The 22,814-nt window shown below is 30.6% G+C and overlaps 1 protein-coding gene and 1 long non-coding RNA gene across 2 annotated transcripts; one reads left to right on the top strand and one right to left on the bottom strand.

The window, feature by feature from the left end:
- Positions 1-1,278: 1,278 nt before the first annotated feature.
- LOC146917276 (homeobox protein knotted-1-like 1) lies at positions 1,279-5,820 on the bottom strand. The gene is made up of 3 exons (XM_085719073.1): positions 5,477-5,820; positions 4,300-4,404; positions 1,279-1,654 (listed from the first exon to the last, which is right to left on the bottom strand). Exons 1-3 carry the CDS (start codon positions 5,678-5,680, stop codon positions 1,463-1,465), a joined length of 501 nt encoding a protein of 166 aa, XP_085575199.1. The 5' UTR covers positions 5,681-5,820; the 3' UTR covers positions 1,279-1,462.
- Positions 5,821-19,044: 13,224 nt separating this feature from the next.
- LOC146917275 (uncharacterized) lies at positions 19,045-19,924 on the top strand. The gene is made up of 2 exons (XR_015014145.1): positions 19,045-19,345; positions 19,436-19,924. It is a non-coding gene; the product is annotated as an uncharacterized LOC146917275 (long non-coding RNA).
- The last annotated feature ends 2,890 nt before the right edge of the window (positions 19,925-22,814 follow it).

The following is a 22,814-nucleotide window of genomic DNA, read 5'->3' as shown; positions in this document are numbered from 1 at the left end:
GACACAAACTATGTCTTGTGTTCAAATAAACGTGAAGGCAAAAGGATAATAATAAAGATGATCATTGTCACAAATGTTTAATTAGATCACATATCACATACTTATTTGTCGCTGTTTATACCCCCAATATCCAGCTATGAGACATCGAGATATACAAAGAATGATAGGAATGCATAGTTGAAATATTTGGAGTATAGAATCAATCACGAAATGACATTCAAGAATTTACCAAGAAAGCATAATACCAGCAATATCAAATTCCAGTTCTTGTTTTATGTTTAAAGCCTAAATAATTTCATAACAACTACTATCTTTCCATACTTAAACTATACTCCCTCTGTTCCTTTTTAAGTGTTTTTTTAGGCTGAATTTTTCGTTCTTTTTAACTGTCGTTTTGATATTTTAAGGGTATGATTTGTCATTTATACCCTTTGTCAATTATTCTTATATTTTTCAACAAAACAAATTAATGCTATATATTTGGAACACTAAAGTTTGTTTTTTTAAATAAAGTTTGTTTGTTTTGTTTTAAAACAAAATTTGTTTCTTGTTATCTTCAAATTTAAACAAAAATTTGTTACCTATGATAATAGTTCCATGAAGAGTTAAAATTCTATAAGTAACATGAGTAGTAATAATTATGGAAAGACATTGATATGGCACGAGTTCATGTGGATGTGATAAACACCAATACTTATCTTTGATACTGCAAAACACATTTATCAAATACTAGGTATATTTATTACAAAGAAATAAGTAGTAAGTGTGTCTCCGTGAACATAATTCAGTTGGTAGAAATAATGCATTGCAATATGTTAGGATTGGGGTTCAAATTAACCATAAATTACAAATTTCACACTTATTCATCTCAATGAATGAAATTTTAGCAATTAAACTAAAGAAAAAATAGTTAAGTCTATTATATGAAAAAAAAATCTATTTTTTTTATGGTCGGATTTTTTTTTTCATTAAAAGTAATAAAATGTAATAGTATTAGGCATATGTATAAAGAAAGGTACTATGGATTATCTCTATCTTCCTTAAAAAAAAGGGCAATCTCTATCTAACACTTTCTAACAATCGTTCTTTTATTTTGTGAAATTTATGTATGTACCACACATTAAAAACGAGTTATTCATAAAATGGTGAGACTCAAATGAATTTTATCTAATAAAAGAGTGAAGGTTAGAAAGAGAGTGTTTACAACACTGTTGGTATAAATAATAATCCATAAACTAAAAGGGAAGGAAAGAGTAGATAACAACTGCAAATCATTAATGAAATAAGGGGAAATACTATAGATTAACTAATTTATAGCAACATTCATTGCCCATTAATTTTACATAAAATAGCATTTCAAACATGGACATGACAATTTGACAATAATTGAAACCTTAATTAATTAACCTATCTTAGGATATTACATGCAGAACCACACTACTGAAAATCAAGTCATCAAACTCTAAATTGTTGGATTTCTTCTGAATGTGCACTCACTTGAAGATGTAGTAGCAGCTGATTCAGTAGATTGAGATGAAGTTGCTTGAGTTAGTTCCCTAAGTTGTGAATGCATGTTGTTTATGAAAGCCATGGAATTCTGTTGTGGTTCCTTGATTGCTTCTTTTAGCTTACTAAGTGCCAAACAATATGCTTCCTGCATACATATTGGTTCAATAAAATTCATGAGATTAATTTTGATTCATTGCCGTATAAAACATATTTCATTGTCAATCATACATCACCATTTGTATGGTTTTTAAAGTAGATATAATTAAATTCAAATGCTTAATTAATGATCCAACATTTTTATGATCAATTGAGGGTGTACATGTGCTTTGTTAAATCAAATTCACAAGATTAATTTTGATTCATTGCCGTGTAAAACATATTTCATTGTCAACCAATCATACATTATCATTTGTACATGTACATTGTTTTTTTTTTGTTGAAGAAAACCATTTTTTTTTTATTTTTATTTTTTTTGGTAGAAAAAGAAGAAAACCATATAATTATTAATTGTACATGTACATTGTCAAAGTAGATATAATTAAAATCATATGTTTAATTAATGATCCAACATTTTTATGATTCAACATATCAACTACAATCACCAATCAATTTTCTATACAGATATATATTGTAATTTTTAAAACTACTATTTTTATAGGCTTTACATTTGAAAAATACTAATATTGGCGTTTTACAGATTTGTAGTCATGAGAATGAGAATCATATATGCACTCACACATTCACTCAGTCAATCATAATGGTTGGATGAAAATCAGATGATTCAGGTTTAACTTCTGATAAAACTGTTTTATTTATAGGATCTGATAACTTGAAATACAAGTCATATGATTTTTATTAGACGATTGAGTTTTTTTTTTTTTGAAAGAAAAAAAGGTCTTTTATTTTTCGGTCGAAATTTTTGATTGGTTCAATTCATAACATGGTGGAAATAATTTTTTTTTCTTGTTTTTAGGCAGCAGAGATGAATATAGAAGCTAGTGAAAATGAATAGCTAGTAAAATTTAATTTATATTTTACTATATTATGAGTTTTATTTTCTAAAATGTATTATGTCTGTTTTAGTAAAATAAAGATAAAAATAACAAATGAAATGAAATTTAATTTATATCTATTTGCACAAATTTTTTCTAATAGACCTCTAATATTAGTATGATGAACTAGGAATTAAAAATCAAACACTTGCCATATTACAAAGTTTTGGAGCTCAATTGTTTCAAATTGTTTCAAAAATCATAAAAGTTGTTGTGATGGGTCAAATGATTCTCCTAAAATGTGCAATTTAAAGTAATGATGCTGCATATTTAAAGTTCTATAACATCTAAGCATAGTGAATTAGAGATAGTACTACTTGTTTCAAAAAGTGTACATTCTTAAAGAGAATGTTTCAGGAGTAATAACACTTTTCTGAAAATCTAAAGGTTTATAATTAATTAAGACCAGCATTAGCAACAAAGATTCTGATATATTAAATACTCCCTCCGTTTCAAAATGAGTGTCGTTTTAGGTGTTTACACACATATTAAGAAATGCAATGATTAAAAGAAAGAGAACGATTATTTTACCAAATTATCCTTATTAACTATTGGTTAGTTTTAAAAGTAATACTTTGGAAGTAGTGTGCAGAGTATTAATTGGAGGGTACAATTGAAAAGAAAAAGTTATTATTGCATTGGAAACTGAAAGCGACACTCATTTTGAAACGGAGGGAGTATTAAACTTTTAAGCATATCCTTTTAGAAAATTTTAAACATAATATCTAACTAGATCCCAACTAGAAACTAGTTTAAAAAAAAGTAAATATGCCATGTATTGATATTGATTGAAACAACAAAATGTTGCCATTCAAAAAAGTAAATGTTAATATAATTGGATTTACATCATAGTTTATAAAATATTATTTGGTAAAATCATTTCTTAGTATTTTACTTTATCTGAAACCCTTCGGTTTTTAGTGAAAGAGGTCTCTCGATAAATCTTTTTTGAAGATGAGGTCTCGATAAATCTTGAATTTGATTGATGATAAATATAAACTGACCAAAGGATTATATTAACCAAGACTTGATCAAGGATTTTCTTGAATGATTTGTCTAATTAACGAAAATTTATTAAATAATTGAGCTTAATCATGTGGTATTGGTTTGAGACATGGGAGTATGCTCCTCCTCAAGGTTGCAGGTTCGACGATTCTCTATGATATCAATTTGGATGAGCTAGTTTAGCTTCTTAAAAAAAAAATTGAGCTTAATCACTTGACTATTTATAAGTCTAATTATTTATAACACTAAAAAGACAATATTGAAAATTTTTAAATTTATCAATAAGGAAGTAGATTACTTTTTTTTTTTTTTTGGATTTATAACAAAGATGCTAAGAAATTAAATATCCTCTGCAAACCGTTGCGGCCTAAAGTAAATGTGAAAAGACATGATATGATATCTGAAGACTTAGCATGCACAAACACAGAGACAAATAGAAAAAATGTCACAATCAAGGAATTGGAACAAAAAACTATGCTAAATTTTCACAGTGTAGAGTCTCATTCAATATTAGGAATAGACACATCCTTTAACCAAAACCATGAAGTATCCATCAATCAATGGATTTAATTTCCTATATTGTGTCATCTTTCATGTTATATTTGACTGACTTTTCAGTACTTGACACATCTAATCCATCACAAAGATATATAAATAACTATTCTGTTAAAAACATTCATTCATTCATTGGTGTTTGTGTCAAAAAGAGAGAGAAAAAATGGAAAAGTATTACCATGAAGAGATCAAGCTCAGATTGGCTTAACATATCCAAGTTTTGTTTCTTCAGTGTCTGCTTTTTATCTGATTTCTCTATCTCCAAGTTAGAAATGTCTCCAACCTAAAAACATGACATATAGAGAAAATATTTCAAATTTTTCATATGCTTAAATTAAATGAATAAATTATAAGACTTGTGGAAAAAATGATCAATAAATGAGCTCTTTATTTATTTTTGAGGAAAAGTTTGAGATGAGATATTTGATTTATTACCAAAAAATGAGCTCTTGTATTATGAATCATGATATATTGTGTTTAGATACACTGTGCACCAAAAGGTTAATTTTTATGCTTAAGAGTTTGTTTGATGAGTAAAAGTATATATATCTTGTTTGTTCATGCTTGAATTGTTAAACAAACTCTTGGTTATCAACTATATAAGTTAATCCTTTTAAAAAAAAAACTATATAAGTTAATTAATTTATAAATTATATAAGTTAATTCATAAAATTAAAGAGGTTAAATCTTTTTTTTTTTGAATGGCTAAAGAGGTTAAATCTGAGGAGTAAATCTTCATTTATAAGTTTTGATTGCTCTTTGAACAAATTGGAGTTCATATCAACACGACTGTCATAAACCCTAAAAAAATTACAACTTTTATATATTAAATAAAAAGTTAAGCTTTACCAAATTGTATATATTTAGACTTCATATATATGATCAGATCACTATATTTGGTATATACAATTAAATCCAAAGTATAATCTTTTTGTTATTTTTTATCATTATTTAATATTCAACACATTTACAAAACAATGAGTGTTAACAAAAGTTAACAAAACAAAATCTTTATTTTTCCATAAGAGAAGGAAAAGAAAACAATACTATACATCTATATCACATTCACTTTTAACATCTATCAATTGGAGGCAGAAAGTTGAGAATGAATTCACTAAATTATACTAATATCTCTAAATAAAAGCCTAACAAGTTAGTTAATTTGAACCACACCTTAATTTGATTTTATATCATTCAATTATAGGTATAGTTGAGAATGAATTCAATATATTGTAAACAAAACAAAATGATTTTATATGTGTGTGTGTATATATATATATATATATATATATATATATATATATATATAGAGAGAGAGAGAGAGAGAGAGAGAGAGAGAGAGAGAGATTAAAGACCTTCAAACAATCCAAGTGGGCTTGAACAAGAAGTTCATAGAGAGGATGGTTAGAGATTCTTGTCTTAAGAATCTCATCATTTTCCTCTTGATGATCATGTTCATGAACACCACCTTCTTTATGTTCTAATTCCAATTCTTGTTGATCTTCTTCTTGTTTGTACTTCTCATTATCAACAACAAAACTATTCATCTTAGATTCCATATAACTATTTTTGAGTAGATGAAATAAAACCTTTGATATACCACATCTACAACACTGCTCATATATACTATTTATCTCAGAACATTGAAAAACATATATAATAATATTGTACTATATGATAAGGTCAGTGAGATTGAGATTCTCCTACTTTTGGAAGTAATCAAACAAATTGAATGACCCTTGCATGCATACGTGGTAATAATAAGAGAGAATCAGTCAGAAGAAAAAAATATTAGATTTTTATTCAGAACATGTATGAAAAAATTGAAGTGTGTGTGGAGGGGGGTGTAAGGGCCTAAGGTGGGGGTGTAGTCTTTTTGTTTCCTCTGATTTACTGTCTTTTTCCACTAATGAAAGCAACATTTCAAAGTTTTCTCGAGCAATGGTGTGACCCTTTTGTTAGTACACTGCTTCCTTACATTTTCTGTCTTTTTTTCTTCCACTTTTTTACTAATAATCTATTGAAAAATGCTAACAAATACTTTGAGGCACAGGTTAAAGAATCAAATATAGTAATAATTATATCAGATCTTGTGTAATCAACTCTTCTAAAATTTTAAAAAATATCACTTTCAATTTAAAACTTTTTTTTCTTCTTTAACCAATATTTTTAGGACACTAATTAACGGACTCTAATCTATTGAGTAAAACACAAAACCAAACACCAAATACAATACAAACATTTCACTACAGGTAATAATTTTAAAAAATGTATTATTTTATTTAATTATATGTATGTATCAATGTTGTGTCGGTGTTCAAACACGTCTTTCTTCAAAAGTGTTGATATTACATACGTAATAACTCTATTTATTCTTTAAAAAAGATCCCCACAAGTGGCCGGTAGAATTGAAATCAACAGATTAATCGGACCTTAAACCTGATAGAGTTTTTTTTAAAATAAAAGATAAAACTCAATTCATTCTCTTCCCTTCTATACCGAGAAAATCTTGTGTGGACCAAGACCAAGAATTTTGGTTTGGTCACACACAAAGAGAGAAGAGAGAAGAGAGAGAAGAGAGAAGAGAGAGAAAATGTAGAAGAGAGAAGAGAAGAGAGAGAAGGAGAAAATCTTGTGTGTGTGACCAAACCAAAATTCTTGGTTCAGGTCCACACAAGTGTTTCTCTTCTATACCCCACACAACAGAAAGCAGACAAAAGCCAAACTGTTCACTTTTGGTTTCTTCTTCCTATTCCTGTTTCTGTTACTGTTGTGTGGTCCAAAACCATAGGACAAATGTTTACTAGAAAAATAGAAAAGGACAGTTTTCAGGGTAAAGTATTATATGTTCCATTTTAGAATACCTGCATTCAATTTAATACTCTTTAATTAGTTTAGCACAATTCGACAAATACATGAGGTTTAAAGATGATCATACATGGTGTTGATTTATGACCTATGAAGCACAGATACATATATTGGACATCGACTCGCGAAAGCGTTAATAATTTGAGAAATTCATATAATTCAGTGTAATTATATATGTCGGTGTCAGACACGACACTTGTCCAACACCTGGACAAGCCTAATCCAAAGAGTATTTGTGTACTTCATAGTCCAAGACTTGTGTGTATGGAAGATCATTTGTTTAGAAAGCTGGTCAAGCTTCATATAGTATGTAACTCTAGCCATGATTTTGAACTACACTTGTGGTTATTTTGCAAATTATTTTATTGTGGTAAAATGTGGGAAAATGGCAATTGATATGGTCAAAATTGCGGTTGTGATGATTCTTTGAAGACTTCAAAATCTGCAATATTGCAGCTACAATTGCGGTTAATCACGACTCAAACTCTAAGATACCAGTATCAACCGTGATTTTAAGCGACACTTAATGTTAAAGAAAATGTAGCATGTGCCCTAAAACACATGTTTGTATACTAAAGATAGAAATTCGATACGAGAAATTTGATAAAAATTTGGTTTTGATCCCCTAATGACTAATGTTATATAGCACTTTAATGAATATTCATTTAACTTAAGTTAGAGAAAGATAAGTAAAATTGAAGTGCTATATAACTACTCAACAAAACCGGTCCAAGAGTAGGGCTATTATAGCTCTTGCTTTAGGCTCCCAAACAAAAAGTTAATTTTCATTAGATTTTATTAATAAAAATGCCTCATGCAAATAAAAAAAGACCCACATATTAAAATTCATTTTAGGTTTCACTTACTATTGAAAATGCTTCTCAAGAATATAATCTGTTTAGTCCATAATAGCATTTGATTATGCCACCAAATTAGTTAACAGACAAGATCCAACTTCATTAAGGTTTGATCTTGTTGGTCTGTCTTTTAACAAAAGTAGGAGGATCATTGTGTCACCGAGCCACTTGCAAAGATGATTATGTCTCAAGCTTAGTAATTAAGCTCTATTTAACAAGTTTATGCTTTTCATGTAATACATCATACTTTATAAGGAATGAACCTTATACTAGTGTGGTTAATTATTACTTTGTTCTAGATCTACTATCAAACAAAGTAGGAAGACTAGTGGATATATATGGAATCCTATCTACATGGCAATATCGATTAAAATGGTTAGGCATAATGTTGCATGAAAATCTAGTTCAAAATATTTTTTGGTTGAGGTTTGGCTTTGCATTGACACTATGTATTAAAGGCGATTTAGAAATTGGGAAGTGATTGTAGTTCTTTGATCAAAATTGTCTCATATTCCGTTAGATTTTTTATCGGTAGGAGTCAAACTCGATACTTCATAATTTACAACATTCACCAGATAGTTCATCTTCCATTAGAATATATAAAGGTTATAGCCATTTCCTCTAACCTATATTTCATAGGTAGAAATGGCCAAAATTTCATGCAAATGCGCATCCTAGCCATTTCGATCTGGATCGATCGAATCATATTCAATGTTAATCACACTTTGTTTGAAACATGTAGTTGGAACAAGAGTGATTGGAGCACGACTACGTATAATTTTGCCCTAGGATGCGCGACACATTAAACTTTGGCGGAGGCCAAAATGTCTTAGCCTTGATTTGAGGTTCGACCGTATGGTTGATCTAAGAGATGAGAATATTTTTATTATATCATGATTAATTGCGCGGTGGTTGTAAACATCAAAATTGTTTTTGGTTTGCTTAAAGACCTCATTTTACTTATTCTATAGGTTTTTTGAGGAACTTATTCTATAGGTGAATCCTATAAAATGTAATTCTTGATCTCTTCCTATTCCATCGTTGATAAATATTTTTTGCTGCTTCAAAGAACATTAATCTTGCTTTTATATGCTTAATAAATAGGATGTTTTGGCTTTTTAAAAAAAAATTACATAGGATGAAATATTACAGTTTTTCTAGGACATATATGTTGTAGTTTAATAAATGAATTTATTAGGAATATAAGGATTTAGAAGGTTATATCTGATGGCAGGAAGGTGATAACTTTGGAATGGCTGCCTTGAAAAATCATTGTCATATGGGCCATGTACGATGTGCTTTCCATGGTTTCAGTGTTTGAGATTTTTATTATTGACTAGACTACACCTTCATTTTTACCACTAAAAGAAGCAAAAGATTGTGTTGGGAAACTCCTTTTAATGGCATTATTACACTGCACGCACCATATATATACTCCATAATATCACTCCTTTTTTTTTTTTTCTTTTTCTTTTTTCATATTCTTTCCTTGGGTTAATTTGTTTGACATGTTTTTTTTTTTAAATATGTTTGGCAAGAAATTCTTGCTCATCGATATTATAGTGAGTTAGCCTTAAAAAAAATTATTGAGTTAATAGTACGAAGGAATTAGTCGATATGCATTTTTTTTGATAGAAAATTGATACTATGCATATAAATAATGATTGATATTTTTTTTTGCATTAATTTAATTTACAGAAAACTATTACTTCGGACTCATGGTGTATTTAGTACAGTATTTACACAATTTTTAGAACTATTACCTCATGGTGTCGTTAGAACTATTACTCCCTCCGTCCCTAAATAGATGACCTAGTTGACTACGATAACCAATGCATATGTTTTATCTTTGATATCTTCAATTCTCTATTAAAAAAATTATGAAAATTTAATATTTTAAAAATATTCATCGAGACGAATCCAACATCTTGCATGATATTATTTATCTTTGTGAATTACTAAAAAAATATGGTCAAAGTATGTTAAGTCAATAATGTATATTGTCAAATATATCATCTATTAAGGAACTGAGGGAGTACCATTTATTTAGAACTATCACTTCTAACTCATGGTGTATTTAGTACCATGTACACTTCTGACTCATGGTGTATTTACTATTTAGAACTATTACCTCTAATAAATTATTCGCCTTTTATGTTAAGAAAATTTTAGGGATCTTTTTTTCATTCAACAATTTTGTTTAGTTTATTGTTAAAAAAAAAAATATTTTTAGTTTATTGTTAAGAAACTCACATTATAAAAAAAATAAAAAAATATGACATGACTTCATATTTATAAATAGCCTTTTGTCAAAAATAATAATAAATAAATAGCAGTAATCCTTACCATTCAATAAAGGCTCGAGTCGAATGGTAAGATAATGTTAACCAATATTTCCGGATATTCTTTAAGATCTTTAAATAGTACGAATAACATTTTATGAAAACATTTATAATCAATGCATTGAAAATCAAAGTATTTGACTTTTTTTATAAATTAATTTTTTCTTTTGAAATCCTTAAAAAATGCTTCAGAGACACTCGTTAACAAAACTCATTAACTAATAATCTTAAAACATAAGTACAAGAAGAGGGGCCACAGGGAACTAGGTTAGTTTTTTTTTTTTCTTTAAGAAAGGGAACTAGGTTAGTCTTTTCTGTAACCACATATAATTTTAATTCATGTTATCATATATATCCTCCGGTCACTATTATAAACAAAAACCTACATTTTAGATTCATTTATTAAATGATGTATGTGGTTAATAATAAAGACCACATACATCATTTAGAGAATGAATCTAAAATGTGGTTTTTTGCTTATAATAGTGACCGGATAGTGTATCTACTACATTTAGCGATCAAGATAGTGGAGGTGGTTAATGGTCCAATGGTACGTGATTGTGCCGTACGTGACAATTGCAAACTATTTTGGATTAGGGCTAGGCCCTTGTAAGGAGTAATAATAACCAGTCCCAATTATGTATATAGACCCAACATTACTTTTCGCATATGTATTATTCCGACAAAAATTAGTTCCATATCAAAAAGCTTATATATTAAATTTGAAAATGATAATAATATGGGTAGTGTTAACTTGTGCCCTTAGAACACATGTTACGAAACAAAACCCAAAAGAAGAAACATTCTCTAAAATTTTGTGCATTTAAATGATTAAAAAGTTAAAGATTAAATGTATTGCACACATTTCAATAAATTATTTCTATATTTGAATCATTAACTTGTGCCTTGGGCACAAATTAACATTTTCCTTAATAATAATTAGAGGGGAATGGAAGACAAATGGACAGTAAGTTGTTTCGTAAACCCATATTGAAATTAAAATAATATGAGAACAATGTGATATCCTAAATAAATTAGTACCTCATTAAGTTATAAGTAAGTTGAAACTTTTTAAATCGATTGAACAGTAAATGTATTGTGTTTCACTTCACTTTGACGTCAAATTTCTTGAACTCCCCCATTCTATTCATGACAACATTCTCTTAATCTTATAAATGTAATTGTTTGGAAGTCTTGAAGTTGGTTCGTCATTGTCCTAGCCACGAGGCGGGTTTGCAGAGCTTTACTGTGTCTTTAGGCACTTTCTTACCTGTGAGATGGGTAGTAATGGGCACAAGATGTAACACCCACGACTGACGAGAGAGGGGGAGTGATCGCCGGTGCACAAGGCATGACAATGAGCGGCTCCCGACAGTTTCTAGAGGAACCGAATCACATCGGAATGAGAGGGATCCTAAGGCTGTGTAGGTATGAGACTACATGGTTGAAGGAAGGCTTATAAGAATTGTTTGGTACTTATCAACAAGATGCATCTTCTTTTCGGTAGCTCATTCCATAAGAACTCCACAGTTAAGCGTGCTTGACTTGGAGCAATTTTGGGATGGGTGACCTACCGGGAAGTTTCCCGGTAAGTGTGCGAGTGAGGACAAAACACACTGAAAAGACTCGTGTTGGTTTGAGGGGTCAATCGGCAATCCTAAAAGCAGTCTGGGATGTTACACAAGACGCCTATATTGATGATCGTTAGAGCGCGATACAAATTAGGGTTGGTGCACTAGATGACAAGGCAAAATGGTAGTTCTTCCATTAAAGTTACGGTTCCCTCAGATGAAAAAGGTTATGAAAGTGTTGGTGCACTAGGTGTTAGAAGTTGGGAACTAAAGGAAAGCTAGGTCATGGCCTATGTTTTCTCATATCACATGTGTCTAAACAAAGAATACTTTGAGACTATGAACCTAGATACGTCGAGACTTTGGACATGAAAAAGGACAGAGTCATTCACCTCAAAAGCAACAAAGCTTGTATTGTCCAAAATATGAGTTCCATTCGTCTAAATATGTTTCATACTTGTGGGTTTCTTTTGCAAAATGTTATGTACATATATGAACTTAAGCAAAATTTAATTTACATGAGTATGTTTGATTTATTAGGTTATTGCACCATAATTTAGCATGACATGTTAAGAATTTCACATGGTGCATTAAGAATTACTAAAGGTCTTAAAATGTGTGGCTTATACATTTTAGATGGTTCTATTATTATTGGTCATGCATTTATAGCTAGTCAAGACTCTTACGTTAAAACCAAATTATGACATTGAAAGGCAGGGCATCTTAGTGAAAGGGTTTAGTTGAACTAGCTAAAGCATGTTTGCTAGGAAAAAATAAATTGGAGAAATTGGAATTCATTGATAATTGCATATGAGGCAAAGAATATAGGGTTAAGTTTAGGAGTAACAAGCATCATCCTAGTAGGCCTTTTAAGTAAAGTCACTTGTATTTCTAGGGTCCTTTTAAGGTGACCACTCATGGGGAGGCTCTTATTATCATCATCATCATCATCATCATCATCATCATCATCATCATCATCATCATCATCATCATCATTATTTACCATGATTGATGATTATTCTAGAAGAGTATGTGTTCATATTATAAAACATAAAAATGACACCTTTGAAAATTTTAAGGAAAGGCACATTCTTATATAAAACCAAGTGGAAGCTAAACTTAAATTTTTACAGACGGACAATGGTATGGAGTTTGTTCCAGAGAAGTTTGACGTATTTTGCAAGAAATGGTGAATTAAGAGGTATATGACTGTGGCAAGATCACCATAATAAAATGACCTAGCTAATGTAGGAAAAATTAGACATAAAATTATTATAAGTAATAAATCAAAGAGATATATTAACACAAATAAATTGAATCTGAATAAAATTAAACAGAGAAAAGAAAACTTATCGATAATTGACTGAGGCGTGCACAAAGCACTGGGCTTAAGAGTATTTTGCCACCCCGGATAAGTTACCCGATGCGATAGGTCTCATAGCTAATACTCTCCAGGATACAACAATCACTTCTTGCTAGCACCGCACGTGAATTAGCAAGGTCTCAGGAACTACTTTTGGATGCTCATGGGAACTTAGTATATATTTGTTATTAGAGACCGAAAGTAAAAAGTACGTAGAGATGCAGCTAACATGTATGTTCTCTCATCCTCTCCTCTATCACAACCCACGTAAAAAGCTCTATATACATGTAAAATGAACCTCCTATTAAAGTGGAAATAGAAACCGAAAGATAGGAGAATAACTAAGAGTAATTGCTATTTAGTCAAAACTTGTAACGGTAAAACTAGGAGTAGAAAAAACGTGGCTGTAGGACTTGGTCAATAGAGAAAATCAATTGATACAATAATTAATTAATATAATAATTATATAGTAATTAACTTTAAAATAAATTATAACATAAAAAATCCAACAATCCCCCACAATTTATTTTAAAGTTTTAGGTGTTCCCAAGAGCGTGAAAAATCAATGCATAAGCACTAGTGTCTTTTGGACTATGAACTAGCACATAGAGCAAATGAAATTTGACCCACTAGAATGTCGGTGAGATTATAACCTCTATGAACCTCATTCCGTATGTGAATCAGTGACCTCATCACTCACATTGATCTCTCGTCCAAAGTTTGTTCAACGCGGTGTGGTGCATTTTGGCCTTGCACCTATGCCTGGATTTCATGAGTGGCTCTAGAAAGTCTGCCCAAGCTTTCATAGAGGCGGCCCCACCTCCAACACTCACATAGGTAAATCTATCAAGTGTACACCACAGTCAAGTACACCACTCAAATATATGAGCTATAGATTTATTAAGAGTTTATAAACTCAACCTACAACGCTGTAGTATACACTATCCTACACCATAGGGATGAACTCTCAAAAATAAAATGGATAGTGTCTCATCAAATTGACAAGCGACTTGTTCTTACCCATATGAACATAACCTTGCGAATTTTCACAATTTATGTTGGGTTACCATCACTCTCAATTTTTGTATTGGACATAATTCATCCCCCTTCGATGTATATATATTTTTCACTATACAGCAGCTGTATCAACAAATCACAAATAATACATTGACCAAGACGTCTCTCAGTCAATATCTCATATATATTATCAAATCATCATCTATGATATATTATCATAGGTTTGCTTAAATAAATTCTAAGCAACAATGCCCCCACATAGGAGAAAATTTAATACATATTTAGATTTATTCCACAGGTCTACTTGAATTTTTTTTTTTTTTTTTTTTTCAAGCGACAACGCCCCCACATTGGGTAAATATAAATCCTTGTGTGAATTTTATTCAAGTCTACTTGAATTATTTTTCAAGTGACGGCACCCCCACATTGGGGAAAATAAATCCACACATAGATAAATCAAACATCATTGCATTATTTTAATACAATGGCTAACCCATAATACATGATATCTCTCAAGTATTTCATTATTATATCAAGTGCCATAACAATATACAGGTCTACCTAGATTATTTCTAAGCGACAACGTCTCAATATTGCACTTTTTTTCAAATATCTTCATAAATTTCTGAATCCAAGTTTGCTAGCCAACAATAAAATTAAATATTGTTTCACAAGAAATAAAATATCTCAAATCATGATATTGACATAAACACAAGTTATCAAAATAAATTCTCATTATACATATATATTTCCCCACAATAAAATCATCACATTATTTGTGCAGCTATAAAAACGTGACACTTGCTAATATTTCATATTCATATCCAATTTTCACAAATTTATGATTCCATAAACATATAAAAATCAATCAATAAAATAAAGAATGATCCCTTCAAATTAAATAGCAAATTCATACATGTTTCTGCTAAAATTATAAGTCATGTAAACTAAGTCTCTATCATTCTCAAATAAATTTGTGAATGGTCTATACTCAAATTGCATGTTGTGACATAGTTTCAAAACAACTAAGCATGATATTGACAACAAAAATTATTCTAAAACAAATGAAACAAACATGTTCAACATGATTAAAAGGTATCATGTAAGCTTAAGGAAAAACTCCAATTCTAAAATAAGTCAATAATTATTAAAATAAATCACAAACAAATTTTGTGGCAATAGATAATTAAAAATTCAACTCACGTCTTAGTTTCAATCACACAAGAAACAAAGTGTGAGGTTTAGAGATTAGGGTATGTACCTTGACCCTCGTGGATGATTTCATGGGGATAAAATTTTTAAACTTACAAGAACTTGATCACTCCATACTCCAACAGTTGAGTTTAACAGCCCATTGGTTCCAAACTAAAATTGATGACAATTCTACATCTACAAAGGATTCCTCAATCAAGGGCAACAATAACACAACATGTCTTCAAGATTCATACTCTATGTTCGCCATTCCCGACTTTCAAAATCAACAACATTTGTAGATGCTTATTAGTCATTTCCATGTACATCAAGTTCACTAATTAAACTCCTGGTCATCAAAATAATCACAACGGGTCAGTGCTAGTAATTTCTCATTCAAAGGTATAAAGAATTCTGAAATTAGAATTAATAACAAGTATTCTTTACAATAATAATTCTATGCCGAAATACTCTTAAGATTGTAGGAAAAATTAGACATAAAATTATTATAAGTAATAAATCAAAGAGATATATTAACACAAATAAATTGAATCTGAATAAAATTAAACAGAGAAAAGAAAACTTATCGATAATTGACTGAGGCGTGCACAAAGCACTGGGCTTAAGAGTATTTTGCCACCCCGGATAAGTTACCCGATGCGATAGGTCTCATAGCTAATACTCTCCAGGATACAACAATCACTTCTTGCTAGCACCGCACGTGAATTAGCAAGGTCTCAGGAACTACTTTTGGATGCTCATGGGAACTTAGTATATATTTGTTATTAGAGACCGAAAGTAAAAAGTACGTAGAGATGCAGCTAACATGTATGTTCTCTCATCCTCTCCTCTATCACAACCCACGTAAAAAGCTCTATATACATGTAAAATGAACCTCCTATTAAAGTGGAAATAGAAACCGAAAGATAGGAGAATAACTAAGAGTAATTGCTATTTAGTCAAAACTTGTAACGGTAAAACTAGGAGTAGAAAAAACGTGGCTGTAGGACTTGGTCAATAGAGAAAATCAATTGATACAATAATTAATTAATATAATAATTATATAGTAATTAACTTTAAAATAAATTATAACATAAAAAATCCAACAGCTAAATGCATGGATAATAACATCTTGGAGCAAGTGAGGTGCATGGGTCTAAGAGTTGGGTTACCAAAGAGTTTATGAGGTGAATTTTTTATCACTGCAACATACTTGATCAAGAACACGATTACTATTAGGGCTTTCTGCAGAAGATACTAATCAGTCACCACCTCTTTTATGTATAGCATAACCAGTGATAGTTTGAGCCAAATATACATTCCATTCTTCTACTATAATTCTTTCTATTTTGAATGTTCTATTTGAATGTTATTTATGCTTGAATTTGTGGTAACTTTATGGTCTTATATTACACACGAGACAATTTTATTTGGTACCTTGTGATTATTCAAGCCACCCTTATTATTATTATCATATGTTAACCCATTTGAGTCTTCATATAATAATTTCTTTTGTTGTTAGTAAGTGACGAGTCATGTCAGAAGTTCTGAGCTATAATGTCATCTATCTGATTTATTGGAGTTAGATAGAATATTTATAACTTGGTATGATTTGAAACTAAGTTTGAGGTTGTTAATTGGAATTAACAACATTTTAAGCTTGGGGTAGGGTACCAGCAGAACTTGGTTATCAAAATAAAAACTTGTAGATAAACCATATCAAAATATGGGTATACAAAAAAAATAATCAAGAATGTGGCTTAGCGTATGAAATATCCTCTCCGAGTCTGTCTCGCATGCATGGAAGTGGTAAGTTAGTCAAGTTTGGAAATGTGACAAGATGATGATTTAAGCAACCTCTTCATAAATGTATGTTTTCCTTGAAAAATATGGATATTTGTATTTTTTTTTTGGTTACTTGAGGGCAAACAACATTTACAGTTTAGGGTTTTGATGACAGGTCATCTTACGTTATTTTCAACATTTTTTTCAGTCATTTTATTAGATTTTGATCCAATTTAGAGGAGTTTTAGAACAATTGCATATGGTTTTTGGGATAATTTGTAATGTTTTCATTTCGAGTCATGTAATTCTAGTTTTCCCGAAACCAAGTTGTTCTTCAATGTTTTTGATGTAATTCAATGCAAAATCATGCAAATGGGTAAAACAAAGAATCTCAAGAGGTTATGGGAAGACAGTGAATGGCAATTCAAGAGAACTCTAAAGACATTACAAAGAGGAGAAATTCTATTTTAAGTCTCAAGACAATATTTAAAGAAGAAAACACTCAGAAAGACCAAGAAAAAGACAAAAATGTACTGCCAAGTGCTGGTGGCGCACCCTGAGTGTGCTGTTGAGTGTCCCTGGTGAGAAAACTTTTCACTGCCACGTGAGGCGCGCCTCCACATGCGTGAGGGGCGTACGCCTTCGAATGAAAATAGATTTTTTCTGTTTTTCTTCTGCGGGTTTGAGGAAAAAACCAAGTTTTTAGCCCAACCCACTCAGAAATTAGCCTATAAATACAACTCCTCTCATTCCCAAATTCTCATTCAAAATGAAACGGTAAGGCAAACACTAGTAGTTTCAAGGAAGAAGTCTCCCTCCTTATCCTTAGTCTATATCCTTTTGTAATTTTGTCTTTGGTTACCATGAGTAACTAAACCTAATTGGGTAAGATTCTGAGATGAACCTCTTTTTAATTGTTGGATCTTTTTAATTCAATATTTTTTTCACTTATGTTAAAATCTCTATTTAATTTTATCATGCAAAAGTCTTAATACTTTCACTAGGACTATGGAGTGTGACATACTTAGATCCTGTGATTGAACATAGAAATAGAGCAAACACTCTCCTCTGAACGTTGCATATTAATCTTATTCTTCCCCCTTGGTAAGATAGACGAGATAGGGTTGCTCATTTGTAGAACTACTAAGGTAATATTGAATATGCGATGAACTTCTAAGATTCGTAGACGAAGATGGAGTCTTTAGCTGACAATTTAGGAATACCAATTCACCTATGTTTTAATTACCCCTGATAGAATAAGTCCCTAGTCTAATATTCTTTGCGTACGCCTACTGACGCATGTAGGCCTGATGACTCTACACTCTTTAGCGTGGCGTATAACCTTAGAGTGATCTGCTGGTGAAACTTGACTGTTGGATGGACATACTGTCCCACAAACTTATAACTTAATCAAATAGAACCATTCTCGTATAACTGAATGAAAAGTTGTTTGTTAAATCCAGCATAAGAATAGAGGGGATTCAAAGAATCCTAACTACAACTAACATTTTGCAATCAAATCAGGTTACTCACTCACTACTACTTTGTGCAATCAAATCAAACTTGCAACCCCCCCCAAACTTACCAGTTTTTTATTTTATTTTATTGTTTTTATTTTCTGCATCTAATAAGTTACTCTAGTTGTCAAGCTGAAACGACAATCCATATGGAGATGATCTTACTTAGTCTTTATTACTTGTAAACGATTTAGTACACTTACCGAATTTGTTATTCATAAACACTTTCTAAACACCTTTAATAATGAGATTTCATTAGAGAGATGTTATTGTGGGTTGTGAAAGACTTGAGAAAAGGGTAAAAGTGAGGCTTTTCTCTTGAGAGCACTTGCAGCTAATTTATTTTAACTTCTTTATATCTCTTCTATTCTAAAAACTTATTCATAGTGGATTCTTGACCTGCTCTCATCTGCAGGGGCGAATGGTAGTATAAGGGAGGGGTAACCCTTGCTACCCCAAAAAAAAATATTTTTTTGAGTGAGTAGGTATATTTTTATATTTAGCTACCCCTAATAATATATATTTAGCTACCCCAAGTTTTATTTTAAGTGAACTAATTTTTTTCTATCTTTATTTAACTTCCGGTTGAACTTCAAATTATTTAATCGTGTCGTATATAGATCTAATGAACAAACTGTGGAACTTCTAAGTTTAAGTACTGCTTTGGATCCTAGCAACAATTACAAGGAATTCAACATTGATAATATTTGCCGGTTAGCATGTTGTTTTTATTGTCTTGACTTCATTGACTACAAAAGAGTTCATTTTTATTTACTAATATGTTACATTAATTATATTTGTAGGTTAGCAGAGACTTACTATTCTAATGATTTCACTGAGCAAGAAAGAATTCATTTGAGGTTGCAATTAAGTCATTACATTGGTGATATACCTCCGTCTTTTCAAAATATAACAACACTCTCTGAGTTGTGCAAAAAATTAGTAGAATCTGGGAAGTCAAAGCGCTATCATTTAATTGATAGATTGATTCGTCTTGTTTTGACACTCCCAGTCTCCACAACGACAACAGAGATAGCTTTCTCATCAATGAAAAATCTCAAGACAAAACAAAGAAACAAAATGAGTGATGATTTTCTTTCAAATAGCTTGGTTATCTACATTGAAAAGGACATTGCAAGTCAGTTTAGCTCAAATGCAATTATGGATGAATTTGAGTCTTTGAAGGGCCGTCGAGTTCAATTTTCATAAATAACTACTATTAGTCTTTATTTCTTTTGCTGTAGCTTTTTTGGTACAATTCGCTATTCTAATGTGGCTTTTTTGGTACAAAATAATTTATTGCCGCATTTTTTGGTATAATCTGTTCTTGTTGAATCAAGTGTATATTTTATTAAGAACATTTTATATAAGTAATAGTTATTGTGAATTTTTTTGCCTACTGCATTAGATTAGTTTAAAAAAAAAAATTATATGTGGCCACCTCATAGAATTATCGCTAGCTTCGCCGCTGCTCATGTGCATATGTAGGTTAAATTTGGACGAACTGATATTAACAATATTTTTGTTGTTTAGTTTGATTGTGAATTAGCTTTACACATGGTTTCTAGTTGATGCTCTGACTCTTTGATGATTGGTCTTCGTTATTTGTTTTGACAAAGGGTTCAAGTTCACAACAAATATGATTGGGGTTTGGCCTCTATGAAGTGAGGGTTCACAATTTAAGAGTAAAATATTAATGAATACAAAGTTACATAACTATAACTATCAACTGATGAGAAACCAATCATGTACATCTATTAATAAACTATTGATCAACTCACTTTATTTGTAGAACAAATTTGATTTGAGTCTTAGATAAGATATATTGTCTTTGAGAGGAAGATATAATTTGAACTCACATTTTTGTATTGGTGTGTACTAGAGTAAACATCACAGCATTTATGTGTGAGCTGATCATTTTTTCAGTATGTGTTGAGTTAGTTGGATATTCGTTGTGCCCTACCGAATAGTGTTGTGGATTATGTTCAATATCTATTGGGATCTTTAATTTATTTGAATGGTAACTTGTGTTTAGGCTATATGGAAAGCTAGAAAGGTCATTAAACAACAATCATTAAGGTTTCTTAAAACAAATGTCAACATTTTAGGGTTTATTATAACTAACTAAAAACGGAATTTCACGTGTCCGTCTTTCTGCTCTTTTTATTGTGTTAACGTGTGTATATTATGAATGATATTTTATAAAAAAAAATTAGTTTTGATTAAAATTATAAGTTCAAATATTTATGACTTTCAAATTGTAACAAACCCAAAAAACATGTTTATTTTTTTCAATGATAACAATATTTAAAAAATATATTATAAATCCTCATATTTTTTAATACCACCAACAATATAATATTAATATAGGAAAATTTGTTTAATGATATAATTGGAATTATAAAAAATTCAGCTCAAAATCTCATCCCCCTTCATATATAATATTGCTCATATTGTAGTGGGATATTTCATACTTTAATGAGATTTATTTTTTAATGAAAACTTAAAATAATATTATTAAAGGATAAAATAGTAGATAAAATAGTTTAAATGAAAGTTAAAACTGATAATGAAAAAGTCAGCCCAAAGTCGTGTATTTTAAGCTATCATATTAACATAATGAGTAGAATTAAGTACCTCCAGAAGACAAGGAGATAAGGTAGTCCCTTGCGTGCGTATGGAGAAACCAGGTTGCATGCAGAGAATCCAGTTTTGTTGAAAATTGTTGCCCTACAAGGATCAGTTACTGTTAAATAACCATTGGTATTTGTACATATAAACATATTTATAAAAACTAAAATAAACAATTTATGATCATAGAATAAGATAAAGAAATGAAGCTTGAATTAGACTCTTTTTATATAAGAAAACTTAATTAAGTGATTATGGTATAATGTTTATCATATAAGTACTTATGGATAAATTATTTTTATAAGAAAAAAATAAATAAAGTCAAACTCTTATGAAAATAAGTTGAAAATAAATTATTTGAACATGAACATTTTCATAAGTTCTTCAAATTAAAATAGTCTCAAATATTTTGTTAGTACATATATTAACTCAAATAATATCATAAAAGATAGATAAACTCAAATAAATCAATCTAAACAAGATTGTAAATGTGATATTTTTTTTGGGGGGTTTGTGGAACCAGTATAGTACTATATTCGATTTGAATATACTGGACTATTGGAACCAAGCATATGAACTTGTAACATTTATGCGAGTAGCACTTTGGTGCCATAGCTTTGGTGCCATTGGTGTCATAGCTTGCATCTCCACCACACACACACATCACACACACATCCCCACACACATCCACACACATCAATGGCCAGGATTTCCCCAATGGCACCAAAACTATGTCATGGAAGTATTTCCCCATTTATGCCATAGATCAAAAGCTACTTTCTTCATTTTATTTCTCTCTTCCTTCTTAGGCCCCTACTTCACTTCTTCATAATGCATGTGCATTGGTACGATTAATTAAAAACTCCAATGTTGGGAGAAACTGAGAGGACACCTCCATGCATAGATCCAATATCCTTACCTCACAAACTCGAGATCCTCAATAAATTTATAAACTATATATATACATTCCATATGCATGTGACCAAGGTCTGTAATCTTTGTGCTGCCTATTAACATATTGTGTTGGGTATGCTTTCAATAAATTTAGTTGTTTCAAAAAAAAAAAAAAAAATGCATGTGGCCAAGTGTATATGTAATAATGATTTCCAACAAGTTATAAGGGAAGAAACTTCATTGTTATTATCATGCTGAAGCTGCTTTCTTATATACCATTATGCATGTGTGTGTATCACTACTAGAAAAAAGCGATTTAGAGACGGATTTTAGGGAGGGAACACAATCCCTCACTAATAGTGACGGATTTAGGGACGGATTTTTGTATTTTTCATAAAAGTTGAGTTGCCAAACATTAGTAACGGAATTGTCTAAATATCCCTCACAAAAATTCCGTCACAAAAATTCCGTCAATAAATCCCTCACTAAATTCATTAGTTGAATGTTTGTTACGAAATTTGTCATGAACTTTATCCCTATCTAATGTATCCCTCACTAAAACCCTCACTAATATCAATTACATATCACTATCTAAGGTATCCCTCACTAAAAGTCTCACTAAATTCATTAGCCAAAACAAAATTATTTCCCCCTCAT

This window comes from Medicago sativa, chromosome 6, assembly GCF_051527215.1.
Source record: "Medicago sativa cultivar Bolivia chromosome 6, Bolivia_mono, whole genome shotgun sequence".
Lineage (NCBI taxonomy): Eukaryota > Viridiplantae > Streptophyta > Magnoliopsida > Fabales > Fabaceae > Medicago > Medicago sativa.
This window is presented reverse-complemented; position numbering and strand designations above follow the sequence as displayed.

Excerpts from the sequence above, each read along its gene's own strand:
- LOC146917276 (XM_085719073.1), bottom strand. The coding sequence starts at position 5,680 with ATGGAATCTAAGATGAATAGTTTTGTTGTTGATAATGAGAAGTACAAA. Across the intron at positions 4,405-5,476 it reads CCCACTTGGATTGTTTGAAG|GTTGGAGACATTTCTAACTT; the intron begins GTCTTTAATCTC and ends TCATGTTTTTAG. Across the intron at positions 1,655-4,299 it reads CTGAGCTTGATCTCTTCATG|GAAGCATATTGTTTGGCACT; the intron begins GTAATACTTTTC and ends ATATGTATGCAG.